At 32.7% G+C, this 25,501-nt stretch overlaps 2 protein-coding genes and 1 long non-coding RNA gene across 5 annotated transcripts in view; 2 read left to right on the top strand and 1 right to left on the bottom strand.

The window, feature by feature from the left end:
- Positions 1-6,566, top strand: part of LOC134266734 (uncharacterized) — a 44,004-nt gene extending 37,438 nt beyond the window's left edge. Inside the window, exons 12-18 of the mRNA XM_062748956.1 lie at positions 2,778-2,914; positions 3,900-4,077; positions 4,212-4,300; positions 4,532-4,742; positions 4,973-5,133; positions 5,635-5,761; positions 5,847-6,566. Coding sequence (XP_062604940.1) covers positions 2,778-2,914; positions 3,900-4,077; positions 4,212-4,300; positions 4,532-4,742; positions 4,973-5,133; positions 5,635-5,761; positions 5,847-6,538 — 1,595 coding nt within the window. The 3' untranslated portion in view covers positions 6,539-6,566. The remainder of the gene's footprint in view (positions 1-2,777; positions 2,915-3,899; positions 4,078-4,211; positions 4,301-4,531; positions 4,743-4,972; positions 5,134-5,634; positions 5,762-5,846) is intronic.
- Positions 6,567-15,455: 8,889 nt separating this feature from the next.
- On the top strand, positions 15,456-25,501 carry LOC134266726 (thioredoxin domain-containing protein 9-like). Of its 2 annotated transcripts, none has more exons than XM_062748944.1 (2): positions 15,456-15,575; positions 24,704-25,501. In XM_062748944.1, the coding sequence occupies exon 2, from the start codon at positions 24,712-24,714 to the stop codon at positions 25,372-25,374; it is 663 nt and encodes a 220-aa protein (XP_062604928.1). In that variant the 5' UTR covers positions 15,456-15,575; positions 24,704-24,711; the 3' UTR covers positions 25,375-25,501. The 2 variants fall into 2 exon arrangements, with proteins under 2 accessions (XP_062604928.1, XP_062604929.1); XM_062748945.1 differs by having other exon boundaries at positions 15,475-15,552.
- On the bottom strand, positions 18,256-23,367 carry LOC134266725 (uncharacterized). Of its 2 annotated transcripts, none has more exons than XR_009992029.1 (4): positions 23,048-23,367; positions 20,859-20,950; positions 19,738-19,908; positions 18,256-19,493 (listed from the first exon to the last, which is right to left on the bottom strand). It is a non-coding gene; the product is annotated as an uncharacterized LOC134266725 (long non-coding RNA). The 2 variants fall into 2 exon arrangements; XR_009992030.1 differs by having other exon boundaries at positions 20,859-20,947.

The following is a 25,501-nucleotide window of genomic DNA, read 5'->3' as shown; positions in this document are numbered from 1 at the left end:
TTTCTGCGACCCCTACCGGGATGAAATTTTACTAAGGGAAATAACTGAAAAAAGTTGTGTATAAAACTGCACTGTCTAGTTATAGAACTTGTGTAAATTTCGTGAGTCCGTAACGTTACGGTCACCCCATCTCCTAACCATGCTAACAAACAGTACACATACCAATGTCCGCAAGACCAGTTAGCCTTGTTCTATACACACGTGTGATGGAGTTGTCAAACGGACTCCCGCGAACAGAGAAGTTACGATGGCAGACAGAACTTTTTTTCATAATTAGATCACATGAATACAAATTCTGATTAATAAAAATTAAACGATTGTCAGTTTAGGAATCCCCGGCTAGTTCGGGTTTTGTTACACATTTTATAGATACTTTCCCTATGTGTAGTTTGTCTACACACGTGCAGGAATCTGCTCAGGGATTGAAAATTCCGTCATTGAATATACTACACACACAGAATGATTATTTTTTTTCTCTAAGAGGAAACTATATGATAATTAACGAACAATTAACATGATTTTACTACAGTTGTTGATATAGTATAATCAATTCATCAGTGAAAAAAATATCAACCGAAGAATGACCTAAATATTCTCTGTTATCAAACATGTTAAAAAAAAAAAGATGAGGAGGGAGGAGGGAGCGAGCGTAGGAATATTAACATTTCTTATTTGCATTTAGGGGGAAAAGAGATCTTTGGAGGAAAAATTAACATTAATTTTGGTTTCTTTTACGTATGACATACTATACAATTATTGCTGTTTTTTGAGGTCAATACAATGATTTAGCCATCTGAGTAGTACAATATTCACCGAGCCCGAAGGGCGAGGTGAATATTGTACTTCGAAGATGGCTAAATCATTGTATTGACCTCAAAAAACAGCAATAATTATTTTATTATATGATTCACTGATAAAATGATACAGCTCATTCCTTGTTAACTTGCATTTAATTAAGTCCTATAGCCAAATACAAGAGAGAAACAGAATTAAAATGTGAATAAACCTTACCAGTCCTATCAATTTGAAATGTTTTTTTTTTTTTATCAATTTTAGTTTCCATGATTAAAATAATATAATGTCAGTCTTTTTATAGGATAAATTTTGAAAGGAAGGAGCATTATCAGGGAAAACTGACTGCCAAAAAGTAAAAAAAACATGTTGTTCAGTAAAAGTGTTGGAGGTGGGAGGGGTTCCTGCATCCCTTCTTACCACCCTCACCCTAAAATATATATTCGCTTATGTTTTTTCACATGAAAAAAAAATCACAGTCGTTTAAATAGCTTTCCAAAACAATTTGTATCAATTTGGAATTTCCCAATCTATTTTTAGATCAATGTAGAGGAAATAAATCCTTGTATTGACCTGGAACGTCACGTGCAGGTCAATACAACGTAGTATTTCTTTAACATAGCTGGATCTCAGCCAATCAGAGAGATGGAAAATATTCAATCATATAATAAACAAAATTATTATACTTCTGTTAAAATGTTTCCTATATAAAGTTCAGAGGGTAAAATAACTATCCTGTATAGTCCATGCATAGCAAAGCTATACCCCGGGGTATAGTTTTTGCTATCCACCCTCGGAAAATTTTCATGCAATTTTTGCCTCCAGTTTTGATTTCCAACGATAAATCTTTAAACTGATGATGTCATAATGACTTCAGTTGCATTGTGACGTCATCAGGATTTCAGATTATTCTTGCAGAATTATCTTACTCCAAAAAATTCAAACCTCAGAAATTATATTATACATCAGTATAATAAAACGCTTATTCACTGGTTGTGAGTGGGATAGCTCTTTTATCAAACCCGCGACAGAGAACTATTCCCCGAGGGCTTGCCCGAGGGGAATAGTTCCTGTCAATGGTTTGATAAAAGAGCTATCCCACTCACAACCAGTGGATAAGTGTATATTATTCTCATCATGAACAATTATGTTGTATTTACTTATTGATGATGGAACTATTTTCGTCGGAACAATATGTGTGAGCCGCCGCTGACTACAGTAATATATCTTGAACTAATAGTATGCACTGATCGAATATATTAATAAACACCGTTCCAGTCGATACTATTGACTCTCAGTACCTTTAGTACTTTGATCAACACGTCCTAGTTCCTTTCAAAATGAAAGTAGACTGCATGTACTCAAGGTCTATATTTTGTGCAAAATGGAGCAGATACATGAGAACCATCAACATGATCAACGGAAATACTTAAAAGTAATGAACTCATAACCACTACTGAATTATTCACGAAGACAATATGATGACATCTCAAATTGTCAGATGAGAATCAAGGCCAAAACCACGAAGAACAGCTTTATAACAAAATGTTGGCACTGTTGGTCCAGTGCAGAAACCGGATAGTTGCATTCCTCTGGAATTTCATAATTTTATATTGGATGACTAGTCAGATAATATGTTGTGGTATGTTGTCAGGTTGTGTTGTTTACACAGGCACTGGATGTTGACATGGTTAATACAGAATGTGCTTAAATAGCTTCTTTATATTGATAATTTTAAAATCTCTAAAATTACGTCTCGCTAAAAATAAATTACCATATTTTAAGGACAAATCGCTAAATTTGCATCTCGCTAAAATTTCCACTTATACGATATTATATAGTTCTGATAATAAGCATAAATAACTTTAATTTAATTAACATTATTAAACTTAATTTACTTTATGTTCAGCACTAGGTTAGTGCAAAGTCTTTTTTTATATTATCTACACAGTAAATTTATGACAAAAATACATTTTTCATTATAGGAAGACCAAATATTTTATTCATTGTGTTAGATGATTTCCGACCTATTCTACGCAGTTATGGAAACCAGTTGATAGAGGCTCCTAACATGGATTATGTAGCCAGGAACTCTGTAGTCTTTACCAAAGCATTTGCTCAAGTGAGATTCTTTCATTATGTGGAAATTGTAAAGAGTTTATGACATACCAGTGAAAAAAAATTGCAAGACACTTTAGACAGTGAGAATTAAAACTTTATTAGTTTACCTGAGCTGAATGCGCAGTTGAGCTTTTCTGATAAAAATTTGACTGTCTTTAGATCTTTAACAATGTTCTGTTTGGATAACATTTTCACATGTTCTTCTTCAGAGCTACTTGGCCAGTGTTAGCAAAACTTGTCACAAAACGTCCTTGGGTAAAAGGAGAAATAAAGAGCATCCTCTTTCAATTGGAACATCACTCAGTCTTTTTCCGTCAAGTCCGTCTCAACTTTAAGGAAAAGACCGAGTGATATATTCCGATTGATTCTCTGTTTTAAGGGGATATAATCAAGAATTTAAAAAGATTCCATGGCATCTTTTAAAATATTTTTTCTAGAGCCATAGGACCAGAAAAGATGAAGCTGCAAAACCTTTATCACTCTCGGGTACACAGTGTAGATTCATGTTTCTTTAATAACATGATTTCTATGGATAGAATGGGGCCACAAAGGGCATTCAAAATTTAACAAAGGAACACATGAGAAAAATCTTCTCAAAAATAGAAAAGCCATTGGTCATTTCAATACAAGTATCCTGAAGTATTGTTGATTCAAGTTTGTTCAAATCAAACCCCTAGGGGTAGGTGGGGTCACAATGAGCAAACAAAATCTTTAAAAAAAAGTTCTTATCAAGAACACAAGACATTGATTAATTATGTTTAAGCAAGGATGTAGAAGCACTTCACTTATCAGTGAGTAAACCAAGGCCTTTTTCACCAAAACAAAAATGTGCATCCTCTGGTCTCTCATTTACGTGAACAGGGGCTTAGCAGTTGTATACTCATAAGTACTTGAATAAGTTTTTGTCAAAATTCAAAGTCATTATGTATCTAAAATCTAAGCTATTTGACAAATGTAACTGATATTATTTTATTTTTATCTCACAGCAAGCCCTGTGTGGACCTAGCAGGACTTCGTTTTTAACTAGTCGTCGGCCAGACACAACAAAACTCTGGGATGTACATTATTACTGGCGAAAAGCTGCTGGGAATTACACAACTCTGCCTCAGTACTTCAAACAAAATGGGTATCATACAGAATCCTTCGGGAAAATATTTCATCCAGGTATTAACAAGATTTTAATTCAAATATAGATCAATCAATGTGTGCTTACTGCATGAGTACAAGTATTAGAAACTAGAAAGAGGATTTCTGATTTCCTATTAACTCGGAGGGAAGTCATCTTTATTTTTTTACAGGAATAGTTTCAGGACATACCACAGATTACCCCTACAGTTGGACTGTACCTCCTTATTTACCCTCCACACAACAGTACAAGATGAAAAAGGTAACTTCCTCAGGAATCCATCCCCACCATTTATTTTAAAGATTGATGGTCACTCTTTTCTTTTTGAGTGGTTTATCAATTAGATGCATGAGCAATGTTTTTAAACTCTTGTTTTGCTTATAGAAAGAAATGAATTATTTCATAATGATTTTGGATAATTTTTTGGATGATACTTTATTATATTAAATGATATTTGATATTTGTATTCATTTTATTATCTTTTTAATGCAGGTCTGCCCTGGTCCACAAGGCAAGCTACAGATGAATATAGTTTGTCCAGTGAATGTCTCCACACAGCCAGAGCAGACTCTACCAGATATCCAATCCACACAGCATGCTGTACAATTCATACAAAAATGGACCAATCAGAGCAAACCTTTCTTTCTGGCTCTTGGGTACCACAAACCTCACATCCCATTCAAATTTCCAGAGGAGTTCCTAAGTATATAGAGACAATTAAAATGAAGATTATCTTAACAGAAAAGAATAATAATTAGTAATAATTAATTATTATGAATAATTTACATTTGATCCTTGCATGATGGAAAAAATTTTAATAGAATGTTGAATATGCACTATTCTGTCAAAACAAAATTTAGTCAGATTTGAAAAAAAAAGTCTTAAGTCCTAAGTTTTAATGTTTAAGATGTTTATTTTATGCTGCGTTTGTAGAATTGTACCCAATAGAGGATATTAAACTTGCCAAGTACCCCACCAAACCCCCAGGTCTCCCCTCGGTGGCCTGGAATCCGTGGGCTGATCTGAGAGAAAGAGATGATGTCAAGAGCCTTAATGTTAGTTTTCCATATGGCCCTGTTCCAGAATACTTCCAGGTATACTGTAACATGTACTCTGAAAAAGTTATATATATATTTTTCAGGTTTAATTTTCATTGATTTCTAATTCATATGTTATTAATACATGTATAATAACTCAAAAACATGGCAAAGTCTTTTATATTGATCTAGATATTTATATACGTTGATATGTGAATTTTAACCAATCAACAAAAATTTGGTCCCATCAAATTAGAATTCTATGGACTTGTAAATTGCTTCAGAACAGAGATACTGTATACTTTTATCTTTTTAAGTCTTGATTCAAATGTGCTCAGTTCAAAGCCAAAGCAAAGTCTTCTTTTTTGGGGGGATGGTTGTTGGAAGGGGTTACATCTAGGATTGAAAGAGGGATTCAGAGTTCAGTTAATAAGTGACAATAAGAGGGGTCAGTAAGAGAAACATTGCACTTAGGAATTTGAGGATTGTGACCCCTTTTGTATCTTGTTTTAAGGATTCAGCTGTGATATCTGTTAAGTATTTCATTTGTTCATGCAGAAGAAGATGATTCAGAGTTACTATGCCTCGGTGACCTACATAGATGACCTTCTGGGTCATGTGCTGACTGCCTTACACAAGAATGGCTTTGCCAAAAACACTGTCACAGTACTTCTAGGTGATCATGGTAAGCTATGATGTCACAAGTTGTAAAATTTCTTACAACCAATATATACATTGACCTAGTAACTTTCTAATGACTTTTTCCACAGGTTGGGCCCTTGGTGAGAACCAAGAATGGTCCAAGTTCAGTAATTTTGAGGTGGCCACTAGAGTGCCTCTGTTGGTGTCAGTACCAGGATTGACATTTGATCTCCATAGACCATCTCAACATGTTTCCTTATCCAAAACAGCATACAATAAATATCAGACCACAGATGGTCTGGTAGAACTGGTAGACATTTTTCCTTCTCTGGTGGAACTTGCAGGACTCCCTGCCTTAAAAACGTGTCCACAGAGTTCCTTCAATATAACTGTGTGTACAGAAGGGCTCAGCTTCGTGCCTTTGATAAGAAATGCTACCCGACCAGACATTAATCCTCCCCTGAAAAGCTGGAAGTCAGGAGTATTCAGTCAGTATCCCCGGCCAAGTCTGAAGCCCCAGGAGAACAGCGATCAACCAAAGGCCATCGATAGCAGAATCATGGGTTACTCCCTACGATCCCAGAACAGCAGATACACAGAATGGATTCAGTTTTATCCCAACAACTTCACAGTGAACTGGAACAAAGTGTTTGCCAGGGAGCTGTATTTACATGACACAGATCCAGAAGAACATTACAATGTGGCCTCTTTACCTTCATACCAGGATATTGTACATAAAATGTCTGTAAAACTAAGAAAAGGTTGGAGAGCAGCACTGCCAAAAAACTTCAAGTATACCTCCTCATTCAATCTTGCATAAATAAAGAAATAAAATTATATGTATAGTATCTTTATTGTGGTATTTGAAACTTTTGTACATGCAAGTTTACCACTATGTTAATTAGGTCACATTCTTCCCCCATACCACATTGTTTTAAAACCAAAAAAGGGAATTCTCACCAAGCGCAAGGATTAAAAGACGAGATCCTGGAGCTATAAAATTCCAACAAGTTTTCATTTGTCAATTGATTTCACCCTCACATTTACACAATGGGAAACATGATGAGCAAGATGCCTATTTTATGGAAAAATTAAGAAAGGGGAAATCTAAATCTCAAATACCGGTATAACATTTTTTTCATGGTATTTTAATTTTTAAAAAATGTTGTGCATTAAATAATTTACAAATGCAATTTGCTGTCATGCTCTCTATGGGTAATGATTGAATAAAGGATTATTTGCTATATTCTATATCTATAAAGTATAAAGAAACCAGAACAAAGATAGTTTTTATATTTACTTTTCGTTGCTGTGTTTTCTATGAGGGCGCTTCATGGAAAATGCCTATATACGAAAATGCCTATACGTGACAAGTCTGTGCGATTAGCGCACCAATAACTCAAACAAAACTTTTTTTTTTAAATTCCTAAATATCTTTGATAAATTAATACGTACAAAAATCTTTTAAAATATATCAATGAGTGCCGCAGAGAGTGAACAACTTCCATCCATTCTTCAAACTTGGTATTAAAAGGGGAAATCCACACCTCTCTTTAATTTATGCCTCAAACATATATAATACGAACTGGAGATGTTTATGTAAAAACAATGATTAGTTGGGATACTGTACATGATATATCATCGTCTCAAGCCACGGTCCGGAGTCCGCATATATAGCTCTCTCCAGAATGGAAGAGGATCGTACATTCTGGCCATGGTTTGCGACGATGATGATATATGGACAGGAAAATATAATTTTCCAAAGTTCTATACATGTGTATTAGGTGTATCCGAGCTAAAAAAAAAAATATGAGTTTAGATATACAAGATACATACGACGTTCAAATTAAAATTTTCAAATTGAATAAGTTGACGTTTATATAGTTCAATTGTACGGAAGCGTATTAGGGCCGCAGCACTATCTTTTATTCATTTGTTAAAACAGATTAATAATTTGTTATAACAAAATATTATGTTATATCAAATTATTAATCTGTTATATCAAATTATTAATTTGTTATAACAAATTACTAATTTGTTTAAACAAATTGATAATTTGTTAAAAACAAATTAAAAAAAGATACTGCTGCGGCCCTAATACGCTTCCGTACAATTGACTTCATTTGTTAAGTCGCTAAAGAAATCGGTTATTAGTTTAACATTTTTTATATTTCTTTAAATTGTGTAGTTACAGGAAAGTCATAACTTTATATAAAGTAATAAAACAAAACAAGGTCACCCCTCTTTTGTTGCAGTTAAGACCAATACTGGTTATGTACGGACGTGCTTGATTTGTCTACACCTTACACCCGGTGTACACTTTTCCATAATCAAGTGCAAAAGTGTACACTTTAGGTGTATACCATCTACAACCTGTGCAGAGCATGTGTAGGGAATTGAACCAAAAATTCAATAGCGTTGACAAATGCCAAGACAGTAAAACTTCAGAATGTCTTTTTCTGTATTTGAGAATACTGTCAAGTATTTGATAGGCTGATTTTGATAAATTATTTTCAGTAATATAGTGGACCGTGTTTTGTGCATTTAATGGAAAAATAAAACACTTCATATTTTGTAAAATTAAAAATATGCTTTTGCAAGTTTGGGTGATAAGATCTCTAGATATTTTTGACTATGGCTAGATATTTAGTTATAGGGTTTATAAGGGGTGCACTGGCAATGAATCTGTTTTATAGAAAAAGCTTTGCCTTTTCATGAAGTGTTTGGCTTTTAAATGGATTTTAAAAATTGTTTACAATCGCAACAAATATTTTATTAAAAAATCTTAAATCTGCAAATGGCATTCCCTCAGCTGGTTGAAATTTTGACGTCCATGTTGAATTTGCTACACTACACCCAATTTCACTTGATTATCAGGTGTAAATCTTCTACACAAGGGTTAATAAGTGTAGACAAATCAAATGCGCCCGTAGTGTACGAAAAAAAAAGGTACTGAAAGGAGTTAGGACCTGGTACGTGTATATATAACACCCTTATCCCCCGCCCCCCGAAATAGGATTATACCTCCCCCAATCTTTTTTTGAGCCTGTCAATTTTTTGGGGAAGGGGGGATGGTGGAATTTTTTTCTCTGGCTGCCCCCCCCCCCTCTTCAAAATCTATAGTATACAGGTGTATTATTTTTAAGTTAAACCACTACATGTAGTTCATGTGTTTAAATTGTGTGAACTAAGATAACATTTTTAAAACTAAAGTTACAAGCTTCTTTTTCTTTTGTGTGTATTTTTTATTATTAATATAATTATTTATTAATAATAAGTGATATTGTAACGGGTGAAACACAATAAAGGGGACAGTAAGGTTGCACTTGAGGATAAAAAATTAATGTCTTTATTTTGGCCCAAATTTTTTTTTTCTAAAAAGTAGATTATCTCAAGGATCTGAAATTCACATTAGAACTTTGTTTTTTACAAGCTGATAATAGCCTCATTTACACAGGTTACGGACACTACAAGTGTTGTTGTTTTTGAAATAAATATTGAAAACTGCTTATAAACTTTAATTTTTTGAACTGCTCACAAACAAACAACATATAAAAATACAAAATATGGACAAAAGTTGTACTAATCAAAGTACTGAAACTACTGCTACGAGTTGATGGTATTGTTTGTACGTTGTTTAACATCCCTCTCGAGAATTTTTACTCATATGACTAGGCATCACCACTTGCCAATGTAGAGCTGCAAATTTTGCCCTATGCTCGGCACTTTACGGCCATTGATCAGTGATGGATCTTTTTTGTACCAGCACATACTGCGACACAGGACCTCGATTTATACGTTCTCATCTGTAGAACCGGTCGCCTCGTCCCATAGTGGGATTCGAACGCACGATGTAAGGATCAACTACTTACTGTTAAAATGAGTTGAGGTCACTGATGCATATTTGGGTTATATATGTGTTACAGTATGTGCTCTGATGAAAAATTAAATAAAGCAGCTTTTCACACAAATATTTCAAACTAAGAGGACCAACCTTCAACAATATTAAAATAGGGAATTATATAAACTTACAAAGAGCGCAAATGAATAAAATCATTAATATGCACAATAATATGCACATAAAATATTTTCACTATTTTCATAAATTGACAAATAATTTGACATTTTCAGTGCACATCAATATGTTTTATTTCTCGTGATTGAGCCACTCTTATGCCCTGTTCACACGACGAGTTTAATTCGCAGTAAATTAATGCGAAGTAAACTAATGCGAATCAAATTAATGCGAATTAAATTGCGTTCACACGACAGCTAATGCGAAGTAAACTAATGCGAATTAATTTTTTTCTTCTACAGTCAGGCGTCAGTAAGTCTATTATGACGTCATTTGTAAATTACGTCATGTATGTAGAGCCATCCTTTGATACATCATGTAGTGGCTACAGGTATTCATTGATTTTAGTGATTAACATACTTTCCCTCAGTTTTTGAACCAAATATAGCACAAATACCTATATATAACCACCAACACGTGTCCTGTGACTTAATTCTGGCCTTACGCATGCGTCAAAATTTAATTCGAATTAGCTTCGCTTATCGTTCACACGGAGCTAATGCGAAGTAATTTAATGTGCAGTAAATTAATTCGACATAAACTAATTCGCATTAAATTCTCCGTGTGAACGCAAAGCGAAGCTAATTCGCAGTAACTTTACGTTTAATTTGAATTAAACTCTCCGTGTGAACAGGGCATTAAATTTCAAATCTTCTATTTTCATTGATATGCATATTACAAAATTGAAAATTTTGATTTCTTTAATATGGTTATTGAAATTCGGCTCCTCGTCTTTCAAAATTTGCAATATATTTTATATTTTCTTGATTTAGCCACTCCTGAAATTCAACTCCTTGTCTTGTATGGTCTTTGATATGCAAAATAAATACTCCAATTCTCCCGATTCAGCTGCTCTTAAAATTCAATGCTTTTTGACTTTTAGTTGAAATGAACATTTTAATTTTATGTTTTTTCGTTTGGTTTAGACACTCTTGAAATATATCTACCTGACTTCAATTCATTGATTTGCACATGTAATATTTCATTTCTTTCAATTTAGCTCTTTTGTAATTCAACTACATGACTTTCATTGATAAATTCATGAAGGATTAATATTTCAATTCTTTTTGGCTTTTGACTGAAGACTAAAACTTTATCACAATAGCATGGTATATTAATCGTTTATCATATACTTAGTAGTAAATACACCGATTCTGCACGGTGTGATACGGGTGACGTCACAATACCCCATATCACGGACCGGTCCGAAAATCCATATCACCTATTGGACTGGCGGGCCGAAAATCCATATCAAACCGGAAGTAACGTTTGTATAACGTTTAAAAGTCAATTTACTTGATTTTATTTTAATATTCATAACAAATCTTTCTTTAATGACATATATGGTCTTAATTTTTTTCAGTTACCTAAAACAGGCTTTATTAGATTTTAGAGAGAAATGTCACAAACAAGCAGGAAATATTCATCATTGTTATACCCTTATAAATATCATTCTATATATTTATTACTTATAAAAAGTCCAACAAAAGAACTGTTAATTACATCGGTCTAACAATTTCACTATTGACCGGTCTTACATAAGAATTGTTAGACCGCAACGTCACTCGTCTGTTACGTCACAATTAATCATCGTTCAATATCGGCGACGTGAAAATAGCCGAAGTTAAGAGCTACAAGAGTTGTTGCTAACAGCACGGTTAGGAAGAAGGGAAAAGTATGTTTTGTGATAAATAATTTTTGTGATACAACAGATATATAATTGATTTTGTTCTTTCTCGGCTTGATGTTATATATTTACTGAAGAAGCCATAATTTTCCATATAAAATAATTGATAATATAGCGTGTATTGATTAAATTGATCAATCGTAAGTGAGCAGTGAAGGGTATAACAAAACAGTTATAGACTGGGATTCGGGCAACATATGATTTGTTGGACCTGAAGATTAAAATGTTGCCCTTGGCCTGCGGCCTCGGGCAACATTTTCACCTTCAGGTCCAACAAATCATATGTTGCCCTCATACCCAGTCAATAACTGTATAATGATCATATGGGAACTTGCATATTAAGTGTTTTAAATATATGATAAATAGAATACTACATACTGTAATATTCTCTATTTACATAATCGATTTACTATTGAATATATTTGATTTTTCAGTCTCTTGATTAAAATTTATAAACAAACATTTCTCATTTTATTTATGAATAACACCCGATTTAATCTCTCTGTTTTTTTTTTTTTTTTTTTTTTGGTTATTATTTTTTTTACTGTCTTCTATACTTTAAATTCACAGTATCACATTGCCAGCATCTGATAGTTAGACACAGCTGGATATAGTAAAGGAACTCTCTTTCCAGAGTAGCGCAGACAATAAGATAAGAATCACAGGCATGTTAAGTGACCTTTACTGTATTTAAAACTTGCTGTGATGCAGATCTAAATTGCGGAAGACAGTGGTTCTTTTATTGTTTGCACAAGAAGTAATGGCATTCACATAAAAATATTTTATCAACTGGTACAGCTCATTTCTTCCCTTTTAGATTAATATTTGATTAACTTCGACTATCTTAACTAGGTGTTTCTCGCTTTGTTTACAAACATAAGTAGTGTTCTATATATAAACACTTCATCACTAGTTATCGCGGGAAAATTGCACTGGTCGTTAGCATGCTGGATCAGCGCAAGGATTAGTTTATTTATACACCACTAACACGTCAGTCTTGTAAAAATAACCTGGTTTGTACAATATTTAATTGTGTAATTTTCTTTCAAAATCTATTTTCAAATTACTTAAAATAAGTTGAAATAGTTGAAAATACTAGTATTTATTGACTTAAAAATCAAAACTTTGTTTGCACGACATGTCACAATTTTTGACTGCATGCCCCTTGCACTACTTTCTCTCGCGGATTTACACAAATTCCAAAAAAATAAAATAATAAGTATTTAAGTTTATAAACACTTCAAATCATATCAGGAAACATATTCTTATTCTGTAGATCATGAATATTGTAAATAAGCCAATATTATACAAGAATCTGAATGCAAAATACTCAAACGAAAATGTGATTAGTTTCGATACATGGGAATCCCTTACCAGTAACATAACTTGAGTTGATGCCATCAACTCGTAAAAAAGGTTGCATTATACTTCAAAATGAAAACAGTTCTTACTTCGTTCATTTTTGTTGAAAATGGTAGTATTTCAATTTATGTGAACTCTTTAAAACCAATATAAATAAAGAAAGAACTATTTATAAATAACATTTTTTATGCCTTTGTTGAAATATAAATACTTCCATTAAAATAGGAAATATCATTTTTATTATTTTCTACTTCATTAAGTTACGGACACTACAAGACCCAAATATTTATGATTGGCTTTTGGTTTGTGGTAAAAAAAAAAAAAAAAAAAACATTTTATAAACTTCTGAACTATTAGAAATCAGATTTAAATGATTATTAAATACAAAATGCATGAAAATTAGATATTGTTTCAAGTAAAAACAATTCACTCGCAGAAGTAATGCCAATAGTAAAAAAAAATCCAGTTTAAGAAATCCTGAAACTTCCTTTTTTCACATAACTATATAACTGAAGTGCAGAAGAAAAGTTCTCTAATTCATTAAAGTTCTATGAAAACTATTTAGAATATAGGTGCACTGATCAACGAAGTCAATTAACCAAATTTAAGGGTTACGGACACTACACAATACTTAAATTTTTCACAGGCTTGAGCATGAAGTTCTTGTTTTTCAGCCCTTTTCCTAACTTTTTTCAGGATTTTATTTGTCGTTTCTGTTTCTCCCGATTTTTTTTATTCTTCGGATCTCAACTTCATCTGATAAAAGCATACCATAACCAATATACTTTGAATAAATATATAAACATGTAACTTTATACAGGTGTTATTTGCAAGTAGAAAAGTCAAACCTTGAAGAGTAAAGCTCACTTTTATTTCTTTAATTTATTTTTTTTATTTTATGAAGCATTCTGTTCTTCTTCAAACAGTTAAATATACAATAATTTATCTGAAATCGGTGTAATTTTAGTTGTTTTCTTTTTTGAATTTTTTTGTAGTGTCCGTAACCAAATTACTTCCCTACTGTTTAACATTTTGAATGCAAATTTACTTGCATTTTGAGATATCACCTAATAAGCAACTAGACAACTGAAGCAATATATTACAAGAAATAATTGGATTTTGTAACTCATGATAATAATTTTTAACTATTTTTATGTCATTTTGGGTGTCCAGTCATTATTTTAAGTACTAGCAGTAAAGAAAAAAACCACCTAATCTAAAAGAATTCCAGCCAATAAACACCTTTTTATCTCTAAATTTATTAATACACTGGTTCAAAAATTTATCTGTAAATTTTATGGAGAAAAAAATAAAGATATTCATTTTTCAACTTTTGGGTTACGGACACTACACTATACAAGTTATTTAAAATAGGATAAAACTTAACCTTAAATAGAGGAATTCTAACAAGATTTTCTTAAATGTAACACCAGTTGACTTAAACAGTGAAAAAATAATGAAATACTATTTGACTCAAATCCTAGGATGTCAATAGCATCTGCCAATATCAAAGTGATGTAACACCAAGGATCTTGTATATAGAATGGTGCAATCTGGGTTTCCCAAATTAGTTGCATTATCAAAATGAGAAAGAAAATAAAGTACATTGATTAACTTGTTAAACAAACCTCTGACCTTTGTGAATATACTAGCATTAGTGTTTTAACACAGCCTGTTTCAAACTGCCTCAAGTACAGGTTACAGACACTACAGGATTTTGTGGTGTCCGTAAACCACATTTGTGATCATAACAGAGAAACAGTGGTGATGATCAGGAAAATTACAACACGTCTCAGCATCTATATGAAATGCCTCTCTAGGAAATTTGTTAAGATATTTATAGAGCCTTCCAATTTCACAGAATTTAAGTGGTTACGGACACTACAGTTTTTTGTAAAAACTTAATTTTCCACATTAAAACATGATGAAATTTCTTTACAATGTTTACATAACCCAACTTTTTTCTGTAAGTAACAGAGCATTAATACTGTGATTTTAGACAGAAATCTGAAAAATTAAATAACATGGACATTATTTTTATTTGGTATAATGAGAGGGGTAAAATTATGTGAAAAATGTATAACATTGCACCCCTGTTACATTTTCTTTCATATCTTCAAAAGTTGTTATTCAATTCTGAAAATTCAAGCACCAAAATAATTTGTAAAATAAATTCTAAAGTCTGATAATGATCATTGGCATGAAAATTTATGATATTTAACAATTATTTCAATTGAAAAATGCTGTAATTTCAAAGCGCAACCGCATAACGCTGAAAAATAGTTATTTTGGGGGTACATTTTTTGCATTTACTTAAATTCTGTTAAGGCTAGATCAACAAAATTTTGCACACAAGTCCTTTATAAGTATTCCTATAAATGAATTACAATAAATTGCATGTAAAGAAAATAACATTTCTTAAAATCATGTATAACAATGTGGTATTCTAAATGCACCCTATATTGTGTTTCACCCGTAAGTGTGTATCGATGTGGCCTTGACGACAAGGTAAACACTGGCACCAACTGCTTGCTTGGACATATTACTTTTACAACGTGCTTTTGTTTACGGTTTGTCACTAAACTTAAGTTTCGTAAAACATATTTTGATTGGTTAATTTTACCGGAAGCCATTTATTCAACCAATTATAGACAGTCTCTTGGGCGTGTAAGAGTTACATTGAAGAAAACAACTGCTGGACACTTTATTGGTAATTTTAAACGTTTTAAAAAGGTAAATGATGAATTACAAAGTGTATATATCAGACTTGGGCGTACTTTTAAGTCTTAAATGTTTGGTGATTCTTTAAAGTACACGAATAATTTGTGAATTACGGATTTGCTTTTAGCCAGGAATTCCTCTGTTCCCCAGTGCGTAAATTACGTGATACCCAAAATCTTGAAAAATTAAAGACTGTTGTTTGAAGATTGAAGTGTTAGATAAGAAGTCATGGTGATATATTATAGTCTGTCCCACGACCGGAACGTCACTACTTTTCGCAAAATATCTCAAAATAAATAAATACCTTGGACTTCAACCTATGTCCGATTGTTAGATTGATTTTTTTCCAAACTTCCTGCATTTATCCGAACCCTCGAGGTCAACCGGTGTAAACACACGGCGGCAAATTCAAAGTCTACGGGGATTTAACATTGTCAAAATGGCCACCGCTTCGGAAGGGGATCATCCATTGTTCGTAATTTTCCGTACATTGCCGTCAGTAAGGAAATGACGTCACGCACGTTCGGGAGTGCTCTATGGTTATCGACGTTAGACTGGTACCCTGACATTGGTTCACGGGCGCAAGCGCCCTAAAAAACCAACGACAGGTAACCACTGCCATTTTATCGCGTCACAGGAAATGGCACTGATGATAAAATCTATATTTAGACTAGCGTAAATCCAGAAGTGCTGAAGTAAATAAACCCTTCCCTCTGCTCTACACATGCTACACTGCTGTTAACAAAGAAAGTAGACGGATTTTAAAGCATCTATAAAACCATAAAGAAGTGCTGCCTCAAAAACCATTAAATGTAAAGCGATATCACAGGTCCCATATGCATATCCTAGCTACCAAATCAAGGTCTATTGCATGATTAATTTTCCTACATATTTACCACTGATATGATAATTAAATCATCGATTTAGTTATAACACTTGTTCTTTAACATTATTCGTGTTCTAAAGTTTACGGGGAATTTATGCTATAACTCATTTCTCTAACTCCATGTGCTGCACCAGGAGAATTACAATATGTTAACACTACGGAACATTTGAAAGTTCATTGTGACATTATATTGTAAGTTAATGATATACTCAGTTAAGAAAGTCCTTACTATGTTATTTGAATAATTTCACCGTATTCAATTGCTCTATTAATTCATCAAGAAAGATATGCTACGTTTTGTTTTATCTGTTATTTAAATCGCTGGATCCACCTAACATTCTTCTCTGCAAACTGATGCTATTTATTTTTGGAATGCGCAGTACTATGCGCGAAGCAAGCAGTGAGTTTTTCCACTGTCATGGCGGCGGAGGTTACCTGTCCTTGTAATTCCTAGCGGCAGCGACTGGAATCAAGGGCAGAGAACCAGTGCTATTATCGACGTCTGAATTACCTATAACGCCCGAGACTGCCAAGTATATATATCTGTACTGCAAAAATTACGTCTTCAACAAAACTTTCATCTGTTCATACCCAGACTGAGACCGAAGGGATCAAAGATTCATTAAAGGGTTATACACTGCATAAAGCAAAGAGGTATGACTCAATTCATATAAGGGGTGAGTAAATTGCCATCATAACCTTGCTATATAAAAAAAAATCAAGGCTAGGTTACAGCAAATTTAGCTCGAGTGAATAATTGCTTTTATATCACTACAGCTGTATTAAGATTTTTAAAAAATGCTGTCTTACCTGTTTCTCCCCAGCTTTCCATATAAATCCAACCCCTTATAGTTTGTTGTAAACTGTGACACACGGTCAAAATAAGCTTCATATCTATGTGAACAAGTGATGTCCTTACATGCACAAGCCACAGATTTCCTGACTTTGTTATACATCCAACGCTTTAAACACATAAATCCTTCGTTGATATTTTATTTTAAAATCCCAGTGCAAGACAACATTTGTTGTCTGCATCAAACTACGTCACCAAAGAATTTTGACCTTGCCCTTCCAAAACTTCCTGTAATATCAGTGTTAGGTAAATTCAGACCCAGGATATGCATTTTTGTTTCCCACAAATATAACAGAATACCAAAAATAAAAATATTCCTATACACACAAATTTAAAGTACATAACGCAAGTGTGAAGAATTATGGATTTTTTAAATAAAATTTTTTCCCTAAAACAATTTAACAGATTAAATTTTATGATTTATCAGAACAAATATTTTATTGTAGGATACTGAAAAATATTTACATCCACTGAATATTTTCTCCTTTATTTCTTAAGAAACCCCATTGCGTTCATCACTGCATAATTAAATAAACTACAGTAGGCAGGTCGCCTGTACAGATTACTTAATCAGTGGCTGTTCCATCAATGAAACGTATAAAGACGTTCGCATCATTAAATCAATAATTAATCTTTTTAATCCTACTTTAATTGATTATTTAAACAGATATAAATATAAACAATAAAATGCTTTCTTTGTTTGTTGTTAATACTGGAATGAACGGTCGCAGCTATTGCAGAATAAAATTACATAACCCACTTACGCGGGTTATGTATTTTTTCTGCAACAGCTGCTTCCGTTCATTCCAGTAACAACAAACAAAGAAAGCATTTTATTGTTTAAGTGAATACCTGGTGAAGACACAAGATGGAAAAGCATAAAAATGGCTGTGTACATTACAGATATTAACTTAAGCCATAAGTACCCGCAGATATATTTTACAAGGTATGAAATAATGCAGATGTCTTGAGTTTGGTTTTCAGTCCCAACAAAATTTTTTGTAAATTTTCAAAGTATGTTTATTCATTGACAATTTCCCAATACACAAACATGTATATTCCTAATTCGCCTATATCATATACCTAGTAGTGTATCAGCCCTGTTTAGACTAGGCGAGACAGCAAATGGGAAGTAGGGCTGTCTTGTCCTCAGGGCCGAGCTATCTCTGTCTCGGCCTATTGTCAAGGGACGGTCCCAGTTCGCCCTCTTATTTCAAATCATTTCTGTTTAATTTGTATGTATTAAGAATAAAATTTATATTTAAGAAATAAATACAGACTTAAATCTTTAAAAATTATTTATTTGTGCTAGAATATTGAGAAAACTGTTTTTAAAATTGTAAAATACTTTGGAATTATTTTATTATAACTGTATAAAATAGGCAAAGTAATTTTGAAATACTTTTACTGTGTCAGTAAAACTTGAATGTTTAGAACGAACATGGATATTGCAAGTTCACGGATATAGTGAAGTTTTCTTGGATCCCCAGCTATGGAAATATAAGGAATTCCTTATATGGATAAAACAAATTTTGACTTTGCTATTTATCCTAGTTTTACTTAATAAGTTAAAACTAAAAATTGGGACTTTTTATAAGACCTTTCTGAGAACTTCAAACAACCTTAAAGGACATTGAGAAGTTATAAATATTATCATGATAAAATGAAAATTGTTGCACGAAAAGATTGAAATTTCAAGCTTCATTTTGAGACTATGAATTAAATTGTAAATTAAAGAGTTATCCTTCCTGTCTGAGGATCCTTAAGTATCTTAACAGTAAAATTATAAATTACTTCAAACATAAAACAGTTTTAGATTATAGGATAAACCAGTTTGTTTGAACTGTTTTCATTGTTTTATTAATTAAAATTTAATAAAATATTTTACAAGATAAATAATTTGTTATATATGTCCTATATTAAAGGATATTATATGAATTTCAGAGGAATAAATGTTTATAAAAGTCAAGCGCCCACTGATGCTGAAGTGTTGAGTCCAAGTTGTAGTTAAGACATGAAACAGAAGTGAGAAAATGTCAACATCAGTCATCTATGAATGAAGATGGAGATCAAGTGACTAGTCTCTATCCTAAAATTTCTGAGGAAAATGGTGTTGTTTGGCTCATCCAATGATCACTCCATTTGCAGACTACCAGGTAATCTTTGGTTTTGTCAATACTTTAATTTGTGCCTGAAAAAATTGATGATGAAACATTTTAATTTTTCATAAGATTCAGTGCATAAAAAATACTTATAAATTTGTGCAAAGTGAAATTTAAAGATACATTAAAAATTCAGATCATGTTCATCATATTAAGTAACATGAATTGTTTACTTATTAAAAATACATATACTTGGTTAATTCTCATTTTCAGGTTCCAATCTGAAGTACACGTAGGAAGAGTAAAATCTTTTTCATTCAAATAACTACTTACTAGCTGTGATCCAGATGAACATCCTGATTGTTTTGTCCAACATAAGATGACTTTCAATCTGACACATTATTCTGAAAAATTGAGTGAACATCCTTCTTCATGCATGTCTTTGTTGTGGTATCTTGTCTCTGTATGGTCATCATAACTTTGCACTCTTGTGAATTACGTAACCTATAAAACATCATTTTGTAAGTTAGTAATAAAAGTACATGTATAATCAAATATTCTATGCTTCATTCATTAATATATTCTTGATCAAGGTTTATTTATTTTTCAAATGGTGAGATTGTGCATTATTAAAGGTGCTTTTACACAGATTTGAAGTGAATATTTTCTCAAATATCCTGTAAAATATGATGACTATCACATATATTGCAATAGCATTTAGTTCACACAAAAATACATGAGGCACATGGGCCACATTGCTTACCTGAATAGCTTTGACCATGCAGTTCTTTACAAGATTAACCCCTTGTTATACCTTTTCTGACCCCAACCTACCCCCAGGATCATAAATTGTACAATATAAAATCTACACTACCCCACAATGATTTTGCATAAGTTTCAGCTTTGCTTTTCCAGTAATTCCCTAGAAGAAATTTTTAATAGAATTTTCTTAATATATACTGAGTATTTCAATGTAAAAGTTGGGTTCCCTATTGTGGCCCCGACCTACCCCCCGGATCATAATTTGAATGATTTAGAATCTACTCTATCCCAGGATGCTTCCACATAAGTTTCAGCTTTTTTGTCCCAGTGGTTCATGGGAAGAAATTTAAGGATATTATGAGAATAATATGCAATTGAAAGATTAGAGGGAAAATTGAAATAGACATCAGGTGCTCAGAGCATAAAAAATTCATTCTCAATACATGTACAGTGGATCTTCAGATATCCGAACACCAGATTACTGGATGCTTCAGTATCCGGATGATTTTTCATCAGAACAAAATTTTTTAACGTTTAATATTTTTTCTTGTTTAGCAGATAATTCAGATATGCGGATGCTTCACATATCTGGACAAATTGACCATAAAACAAAGCGGACGGATAAATGAGGCTCCACTGTATTTAAAAGAGACAGGATATTTTGAATATCTTGAATTTTATAGTAGACTTACTACTTATGTTATGCATATTATCTTTGCTTTAGCCAAAGGTTTCTGGTCTGCCTCTCTCTTATATTGCAGTGTCTAAATCAAGCTTCATACTGCTGAAAGAAGAGAAAGTGTCATAAAAGTGTATAACAGGACATCAATTTCATCATAAACTAGAGTGTTCCAAATTAAGGAACAAATGTGTCACTTGCTTTTAGCTTCTTTTTTAAGATGCATCTAAATCTATGAGCGGCCAGCTATTTTTATGCTACTGGCATATACAGTATGCAACCCTCAGCTGAATAATTTAGTTGAAATAATTATAACAATTATTAATTTTATCATTTAACGTGTTAATATGGGTTTCAAAGCAATTGTCACATTGCTCGATCAACTTTGTGGGACCCAATCCCAATGTAATCTCATAATGTTTAAAATATCAGTTTGTGTGGTTTCTGAATATCATACAGTTTCAAAGAACAGTATTATAAGTTAATAAACTTGAATAAATGTTAATTTATCAACACTGCCACTCAAAAGTCTAAAGTTAATTTAAATTGACTGGGGTATTTCTTTGTAAAGTAGGTCAAATGTAAAGTCAACCATGCTATACAAATACTAGCAAATAAGGATAAAATGTTTTGTTTGATGTACTCCGACTGACCCATCAAAATGCCCCAACAATTTTTATAAGCAACTTGATTTTTTTTTTTTAATTTAGTTTCATTAAATAGAAATAGAGACCGTTTCATTTTAAAACTGTGGTATATTAGTTAAAATTTTTTTTAATGATTAATATTTCATCTGTCTATAGTAATCTAGTGTGTATTGAAAACTGTTATACTGTTAAACATTAATAAATTTCTGAGTCTGCAATTTTTTAATGACACTTTAATATCACTTTGATCAATACTATTAAGCCAAAAAAAGCTATACCTATACCTACCCTCCTTGAAAAATGTGTGTCAGAGTATATCAAACAAAAATAATTTAATCATGGCCTGCAGTTTTTTAAAAACAATTACTTAGATGATAATCTTCTAGAGTTAAGGAAATGGAAATTTTCAAATTAAGTTCACATTTAAGCAGTATAGGACTTTACAGAGAAATGATGATGTTGAGGCTACGTGCAGCTTGAAAATAGCGTTCACTTGCCCTCTTCCAACTCAGGATTAGGTTGGCTGGTAGGTGAGAAAATTATTCTCAGAAAATTTAATATAAATTTTATTAATTTATTCCCCCCTCCCCCCCAAAAAATGATTCCTGGAGATTACAAAAAAAAAATTGTGTCATTAGCCAGTTTAATTGGGACAGGGCAATCAAACTTTTTTTAAAGAAGACTTGGCCGAGAATTTGAACTCATAGTATGTGCATGACAGTATTGATGGGAATTTGTCTCTGGTGTTATATGTACATATTTACAAGTCTGTACTCAGATTCAGATGAAATGATTCAGCCTATCTTAACTTTCTATGCTGAACAAATTATACAGACATGTTCTTTCTGTTTTCCTTTCATGAATAGTGTTTAAATTACTTTCTCATTTAGACGGCAAGGTCAAGAAAATGGTTTCCTGAAACAGCCAGTACATGCATATTCATCTACTTTATGTCTGGTTCTGCTAATTAATTCATCAATATGCATGCATGTACATAAATCACCATTAGAACTCAATCCTGTTTAATTGACAAAGATTTGATTTAAAAAATACATGCACATATTTTAATATTATAAAGTTTTGAAAAATAATACTAAAATGTGTTATCTATTGAAACTCTGTTTTGATGCTCCCAGGGTGTTGATACTACACATAAATGTAAAATTAAAATTGATCTTTAGATCTATAGCTTGTTATATATGTGCCAAATGCATGTACATGAAATGTTATAAATTGAAAATGAAAGTAGAAATAAACTTTAGTTAATTGCTATGATAATCAGCTGTGCCTTTCTTTTTGGTAATTTTTTACCTAGGCCTACTTGTTTTACCATCTTTCACACATGGGCTTTCATATAGACCGTTACAGGGCACAATAACCATGAGCACTTACCAAATACAAATATAGCTGAAATCTTTGTATCTAATGTCATCAATATCACGCGTTTTGAAATTTATACACTCTTACCATTTGTAGACACTTCTTTCTTGTGTGTATATGAGCTAGTAAAACAACAAAAGCGCAAAAATACCATTAGAAATAATAAACAACTTACGTTTTAAACACTGGCGAGCTTGCATCATCATGTCAACATCCATTCTCCACAAGTTGTACTTCGTTAGATTCGGACTATTTTCTCGAAGTTAATAATTAAACTTGTTAATTGCTGTTAAAATTAATTTTAATTCAAAGTGAAAATTGTATTATTAATGAAAGCAATTTAAATTAATTCCTTTAATTTTTAAAGATTTTTCGGAAATTTATTTTGCAAAGGACGACTACTCCCTTCAAAAACTGGTTCCCGGCCCCGTAACCTAGACGTTAATGGACGAGTTTACCATGTTAAATCCCCGTAGACTTTGAATTTGCCGCCGTGTGTTTACACCGGTTGACATCAAGGGTTCGGATAAATGCAGGAAGTTTGGAAAAAAATCAATCTAACAATCGGACATAGGTTGAAGTTCAAGGTATTTATTTATTTTGAGATATTTTGCGAAAAGTAGTGACGTTCCGGTCGTGGGACAGACTATAGTGCTTCCATTGCCTTTGGATTTTTTTTTCATACCGCAAGTCATGTGATGATCTGTAGACTACAGAGTACAGTGTAGATAGAATGTTCTATCGTTAAAATGATATTGTCCTACGGACCCGGTTTAACGATAGAGTTCGTTCCGTGTATTCGTAATGTAGCAGAAAGAAACACGGGCGATAACTCGCATAGTGCATTTACTAGGAACAATCTAGAGAGTTCCGAATGTAAACATGGAGGTAATTTGAATCGAGAGAAAAACGTTGAGAAAATGAATTGGATTTTCGTATTTATATGGATTATTTTTTTGGGATAAAAGGCATAAGCAATTTCAAAAAGGTTTGTTATGATTAATTTGCAAGTTATTTTCAGTGCAAATCCGTTTGTATCCTTCAAAATCGTTTCGGTGCGATTCTGCAAGTTTTTGCTACATTACGAGTATATGGGTGGTATTCTAACTGTGGTGAGGGCTTGTACCGAGACACAGTTAGATTATTCTAACTAAGTACAGTGTAGTGTAGGCCTATTTCGTGTAATTTCATTAATTACTTTTCAACATTACATTTTGATCTCTTTACACAATACATAAATTAACATAACCGTCCCATTTGACATCCTTGTTGTTTTCAATTAGGCTTTCATTTCAAATAGCAAACATCTTATCTCATTTTACTTGATGTTTTATAACAAAAGCATGTTAATTGATTTTTAAGTTAAATTTAACCAGTTGGTATGGCAACTCTGTCTACCTTTTATGATCTTTATTTCGCGGATCTAAATTCTGAGACACAAAAACTCAGTAAAGCCTAAAGGGGTAATCCATGATTCCTCTGACTCTATTATTAAACCCCTGCTTTTTATATAGTGACATTTGCTGGTAAAGTCTAAACAAGCGACGTCATGTCATGTTACTGTTTTCATAATTTACTTTGGATTTCAGATATCCAAAGTAAATGATAAAAACATTGGCATAAAAATTATAATTAAAAATTACTTTAAATAAATAAACTCTAGTCACATTAAGTATTTTTACTAGTCATAGTTTTGGCCATCATGGCGGAAATTAAGTCTTGAATATACAATCATAAATTACAATGACAGACTAAACACTTCTAGTTTATGAATTAATATACTCATTTTATACATTAACATTTTATATTGAAAGGATTTTTTATGTTTTAGGAGTCAAAATGGCACAAAATGCCTTGGAACACCAGTTGCTTGAGGCAACACGGATCATGGAGCAGCAAGTGGATGCTGAGATAGAGAAGTTAGATCGTATGGATGATGACGACTTTGACAAACTTCGTGAGAGGAGACTGGAAGCCATGAGGCAAGCTCAGAAACAGAAACAAGAACTGCTGGCCAAAGGTCACGGCAAATACTATGAAATAGCCACAGAAAAAGATTTCTTTGACGAGTGCAAAAGGAGCAAGAAAGTGGTGTGTCATTTTTACAGGGACAGTACATTTAGATGCAAAATTGTGGACAAACACTTAGAAATATTGGCTCCCAAGCACGTGGAAACCAAATTTATTAAGATTAATGCTGAAAAATGTCCATTTTTAGTAGAAAGGCTTAGAATTGTTGTGATGCCTACAATTTGCGTTGCTATGGATGGCAAAACTACGGACTATATTGTGGGTTTTGATGATCTGGGGGGAGTGGATGACTTTCCCACAGAGATGCTGGAATGGAGGTTGGGTCGTGCTCAGGCCATCAGTTACCAAGGGGATCTATTGAATCCTCCAGAGATAGGGGAGAAGAAAGGGGGGATTTTAGGATTCAGTAAAACCAAGAAAACCATCAAAGGACGGGACGATGATGCTAGCAGTGATGAAGATGATTGGTGAACATTGTGTTCTATTGTCGCTTATTGAGAAATGACATTTTCATATTTATTTCATGCATTAACAGACATTTATTTGGCAAAAATTTGCAGTACCAAATCATTCAGTTAATAAATGTATGTTAAGCTGT

The sequence above is a fragment of the Saccostrea cucullata genome, unplaced genomic scaffold (genome assembly GCF_032062105.1).
Source record: "Saccostrea cucullata isolate Sc308-1 unplaced genomic scaffold, CSIRO_AGI_Scuc_v1 ctg1177, whole genome shotgun sequence".
NCBI lineage: Eukaryota > Metazoa > Mollusca > Bivalvia > Ostreida > Ostreidae > Saccostrea > Saccostrea cuccullata.
This window is presented reverse-complemented; position numbering and strand designations above follow the sequence as displayed.